Raw genomic sequence first — 5,409 nt, forward strand, 5'->3', positions numbered from 1 at the left:
AGCTGTCTGTCCTGCTCAGTGACCCCACCGCAACCGCCGAACCCACTAACAAAGTTTCCAGGAGGTCCTTCTAATTAAACCATTTGTCAGTGTCAGATACCGATGGCTGAGCTCCGGTTTAATACCGCCTGGGAAGGAGGTAGAGCGGTGGGGGTTTTGCTTCCCTGCCTCTGCCTTCCTTCCCAAGCTATTGAGCCGGGGAGCGGGAGAAAAGGACTTAGGAGCAGACGTGAGGAGTCCTGTCCCTCCTCACGCCTGCAGTGGTTTAGGGGAAGAGCGAACCTGTGACGCTGCTCTGTCACAAAAGGTGTTTATAGTGATAAAATAAGTGTGAGGATCACCCTTTGGCAAGACTTAAAAGCCTTTTTTCCTGCTGGAAAGTGAAAAATTTTCTTGGATTTTAGTGCCTGGGCTGGTTATGTGGTTGTTCTCATTTTATCATTTCAGATGCAGATACTTCTGTGCTTTTCTGTCTAGGTGGCATAATAGCTCTTGTCTGAAGTGCCCCAGACCCATATTTCTGAGAAGCTAAACACGGCGAGATTGTCAATTGTCATGGATTTTATTTTTGGATGTTTGTTTCTTTTGTGACTGAGATTTGGCCCCTACTTATCACAAGCAATATTGAACTTTGTAAGAAATACATTTTGGTTTCCTGGGACCTCTTTGCTTGGCAGCAGTCTGCCCAGGGAAGACGAGGGAGCAGGGATTTGCCTTTCTTAATGTGAAGATGAAGGTATACCAACTTTTTGCTGGCAAAGACTTGCTAAGTAACGCGCACATGTGTCCAGGTAGAAGGGTTTCCCTTCCTGAAGAATAAACTGCCTTTTTCTTTTTGCCTCTCCCCTTCCCTCTCTCCTTCCCAGGTGGCTTTAACAAGTTTCAGACCGAATATTCGGAGCACTGCGAGACAAACCTTGACAGCTCCTCACCCAGCAACTCTCCCCCGGCATCGGTCCTTGGCCTGGGAGGGCTGCGGATAAGCTCCGACTGCTCGGATGGCGAATCCGACAGGGAACCCAGCAGTGCCACGGAGTCGGACGGGAGTCCCATCCCTAACAATCAGCCTGCCTTTCCAGTCCAGATCCTACCTTACCTGTACCTTGGCTGTGCCAAAGATTCAACCAACTTGGACGTCCTGGGCAAATACGGCATTAAATACATCCTGAATGTGACTCCCAACCTGCCAAACATGTTTGAGCATGACGGAGAGTTCAAGTACAAGCAGATCCCCATCTCAGATCACTGGAGCCAGAACCTCTCGCAGTTCTTTCCCGAGGCCATTGCTTTCATTGGTAGGTACTTGGAAGAACACCTCTTTTCATACTCACTGCTTGGGAATGTGGCAAGCAGCTTCCCAGGGCTGTTGCCCGTCTCTGGCCTCACCTCTCCAGGCCGCAGCATCCGTGCTGGCTTAGCAGCTGAGCATTACGCTGCTGAGGTGACACTTGTGGTGCGTGTCACCCTGGCTGGGTTCAGGGAAGCCTCTCCTTCCACAGCGCAGCCCTGTTACAGTGCCTCAGCCGGGCTACCTGCGAGTGGGGGACTGGCCCCGCTGTCTCTTGCCCTTGAAGGGGGTGGAGTGGGGGAGGTGGTTGAACTGAGGGGGTGGGGAGCTCCTTTGCCTGCTTTGCTCAGAGGAGCGAGTGTTGATGGGATTCATGTTAACGTGTCTGGTGCCAGCAATTCCTTAGCCCCAAATGTGGCTAAAATCTTGGGGGGGATGTTTTCTTTTACTGAGGGGATTTGCTAGTCTAGTTGTGATTCCATCGTAAGTCACCCTGGCATAACTAACTCCTTGTATGGATACTTCTCCTAACGTAAGTGTCAACAAAATGAGTTAGTGATTATAACTGCACTGCAGAACTCGGCTGGAAAAAGTGCTGTGCAGACAGACCCAGGGACAGCTTTGGCTGCTTGTGGAGAGGAGCTCAGGGGGTAGATCTCTTCTCCCAGGCTAATGTTGACATGGAAAATTGCTCCTTATTCCGAGAAGTGTTTGTCAGGCTGAAATAGGGATGTACACTTCCAGCATGACCTGTGCTGTCTGCTGGTGATGGTCGTTAGCGTAATCGCTTCTGATTTATGGAGGGTGAATGGCATAGGTAGTCATTACCACTGTTAAAAGCTCTTTGGCTTCATATCTGGCTAAAAGCGCTGAAGTACATAAAGGTGAAGGGGACCTTTACCTTCAGCCTGAGACCCGTGCAGCCTGTTGCAGTGCTGCTTTGTTACCCCCCATTTTGGACCCTGCTGCATGTACTTGCTTGCTGTGCTGTGAGGCCTGAAATGGGGCAGAGCAGTGGTAGGTCCTCAGCTGCTTTTCAGCCTTGGGGAACCCTGGTTCCCATGTGCTCTCCTTTGCCCTCAGCTTCTGTCCTCTAGTAACACAATTGTGGTCAGAAATGTCTGCTTCAGTGTGGCAGCAGGGACCTGTCTGATGTCCCATCTGTGTTTCCTGCGTGGAGCCTGTGGTATTAAATATCAGGGGAGAGGTTTGGGGTCCCTTGATGTCTCTGAACACTGCACTTGTGCTTTCCAGTTAATGACAGGAAATGGAGGATTACCTCACTCCAAAACCAAGCACCAAGAAATGCGACAAAGGTCAAATGGAAAGGAAGAATGTCTCAGAAAAGCGTTGGATGGGGAGAGACTGAGGGAAGGGCTGCATATATTGGGGAGTGATTGCCCACTGTACTGGAAATTCTTGCCTGGTTTTGGAGGCTGGGACAGAAAACCTGTTGTGGCTTGGGTCTGGATTTTGGTTTGCCTGCATCTTCTTTGCCCTTCCCTGTGCTTGTGGTGCCAGACTGTCTCTTACCTCCAGCTTTGCCCAAGGATCCTCTTTCTCCTGCCACCTTCTCCCTCCCCACCAAGCTCTCAGTCTAATGACTGACTTCAAATAGGGCTGCCCAGAAGTAAGCAGCACCGGGTACTTGCGTGCATTCAGCGCTCTCGGCGGCATGTCCCTCTTTCAGCACTAAGATGTCAATTCATAAAGGGATCACGCTGTTCCGGCTGTGCGAGAGACAATGAGTGTATGTGTGCTTTTCAATAGATGGCAAGGGAGGGGAAATTTCGTCGCTGTTCTCTTGCCATTTTTTTTGGTCAAGCCTGCCTTCCTGCTCCCTGTTACCATTCATCCTGAGAGCCTCCTCCAACACAAGCGTTTATTTGTAGTGAAGTGCATTTCTGTCGATCCTAAAGAACAATTTCACAATAAGGGAAGTTCCTGCACTTCAGACTCTGCTTAAATTGGCTTTGACTACATTCATGTAGCTTTCTAGTGGAAGGAGGACAAAACCAGCAGAAGAGTAGTTGGCATGTTGTAGGGCTGCAGCCTTGCATCGAGTGCGCAGCCTTCCCCAGTTAGCTGGTGTTGAAGTGGGTGCACTGTGCCCAACCACCAGCATCTCCCTGGAGCTGTTGTCTCCAGCTCTGCTTGCCTTCTGTGGGTTGCTCCATTTCTCTGATTGAATAGAGGGTACCAGTGCTCCCCAGGCAAGAGATATGTTTCCAGGCTTAATTGGTACTTGTCAAGCAAGTGAGATGCTTGGCCTTGCGGCGCGGAATGGGGATGCGCAGCTTTGCGGTGTGGTGGGAATACCTTGTGAGCCTTTTGGGAGAGATGTGGGGTGTCAGAGGGACACAAGATGGTGTCACTAGGAGCAGGGGATCCACTTCTGGCAGTCATCCTGGTCCTGGGAGCTTGCAGCTGCCACCTGGCCCTGCTCCAAAGCCATGCGTTTTTGGTGCAGAATAATAGACTCCCCCTTCCCCTTGTCTTGTTTCAGATGAGGCCCGTTCCAAGAAGTGTGGGATCCTCGTTCACTGCCTCGCTGGCATCAGCCGCTCTGTAACAGTCACTGTCGCCTACTTGATGCAAAAACTCAACTTGTCCCTGAATGACGCCTATGACTTTGTGAAAAGGAAAAAATCCAACATTTCCCCAAACTTTAACTTCATGGGCCAGCTCCTGGACTTTGAGAGGACTCTGGGACTCAACAGCCCGTGTGACAACCGCTCGCCCAGCGAACAACTCTACTTCACCACCCCCACCAACCACAACCTGTTTCAGCTGAACACTCTGGAGTCGACATGAAGGGGATGGCGCTTGGTCGGGAACTCCAGCATTGAATCGCTTCTCTTGAGCATTTCAACTCTTACAACAATGTCTGTCTTGCCAGGCAGCTCTGAAAGGACGAGCTTCTCTGGGCAGAGGTGCCTGATCGCTGCTTTAAGAAGGCTAATGCCGTTCATTAGTGTCCTGATCAAAGTGGTTTGAAGAGGTAGTGTTTTTACAGGGGGTTATTTAATACGGGCGATGTTACAGTGTTTGGAACGCCGCTGTTACCGGCAATAACCGCTTTCCTGGGTGCAGTGGGACTGTCAGAGCACGCACACACATGAAGAGCTACCAGGGGTTAGCTTGCCGTGGAAAGTGAGGAGATTTATGCACTTGGAAACCTTGAACAAAAGGTGTTGGGCCAAGACTGTTTTAAAACCCAAGTTTACTTTTTTTGATTTTAAAAAAAAAGAAAAGGTAGATCTTACTCGAGCTTTGGGTTCAAACTCTTTTTAAATATGTAAGTTCCTGACTCTTTGTACAGACGAGGTTGCAAAACCAGTATTTTATTCTGTTTCTTGTTTGATCATTTATTTTTTTTTTTAATCAAATGTTTATATTGACCAAATGCATTTTGCACACTTTGTGAAGCCTTGGTATGTCCTGGCATATTACTGGGTACTCCAGAGAGAGACACATGCTGCTGCTGTTGTTGTTAGCATCTGGTAGGAAGCTTTGTTATATGTGAAGGCCAGTTGGGCTTAAACGCAACCCCTTCACCACTCCTGCACTCACAATCACAAACTCTGCACTGATTCAGCCAAGGTGACTAAGCCGCAAGCTTTTTTTTTTTTAATGCCACCCCTGCCAAAAACACTGTTTGCTATTGCCAGAGGTAAAACTCTTGTAGCCTCCAGAGCTGGTAGAAGCATGTCTGAGCCCAGCTTCATTCTCTGCTGCCTGTTGACTGACTTCACGTCATCCAGCTGGCCCAAAACCATTCCAGCTTCCCAAGGTAGTTGTGATGCTGGCGTTTCTCGTGCACACTTGATTCCTTCCCACGTGTGCGGGGCCGAGGGGGGCACACGGCGAGCGCCTGGAGCAGAGCGAGGAGTGCCTAGCGGGACAGGACTCGGTTGTCACGCGTGGAGCGTGAGGGGCGTGAGGAGATCTGCAAATGATGAGAAGAGCGTTGTAACAGAGAATTTTTTTATATATATATGAGTATATATATTAACTGGCAAATTCTGAGATGATTGGAGCTTTCAATGGAGGTTCTGATTTTTTTTTCCTTCCTCTTTCGAATAACTTTATGCCGTGCCTTCTATTCTGAGAAGACTTGT

At 49.4% G+C, this 5,409-nt stretch overlaps 1 protein-coding gene across 1 annotated transcript; it reads left to right on the plus strand.

The window, feature by feature from the left end:
- Positions 1 to 866: 866 nt before the first annotated feature.
- Positions 867 to 4,527, plus strand: DUSP7 (dual specificity phosphatase 7; the record flags this gene model as incomplete). The annotated part of the gene is made up of 2 exons (XM_008943136.1): positions 867 to 1,295; positions 3,795 to 4,527. Coding segments are annotated over 2 exons (737 nt in total), but the record flags the coding sequence as incomplete, so codon positions are not given.
- Positions 4,528 to 5,409: the final 882 nt, after the last annotated feature.

This window comes from Merops nubicus, unplaced genomic scaffold (genome assembly GCF_000691845.1).
Source record: "Merops nubicus isolate BGI_N331 unplaced genomic scaffold, ASM69184v1 scaffold28496, whole genome shotgun sequence".
Classification (NCBI taxonomy): domain Eukaryota; kingdom Metazoa; phylum Chordata; class Aves; order Coraciiformes; family Meropidae; genus Merops; species Merops nubicus.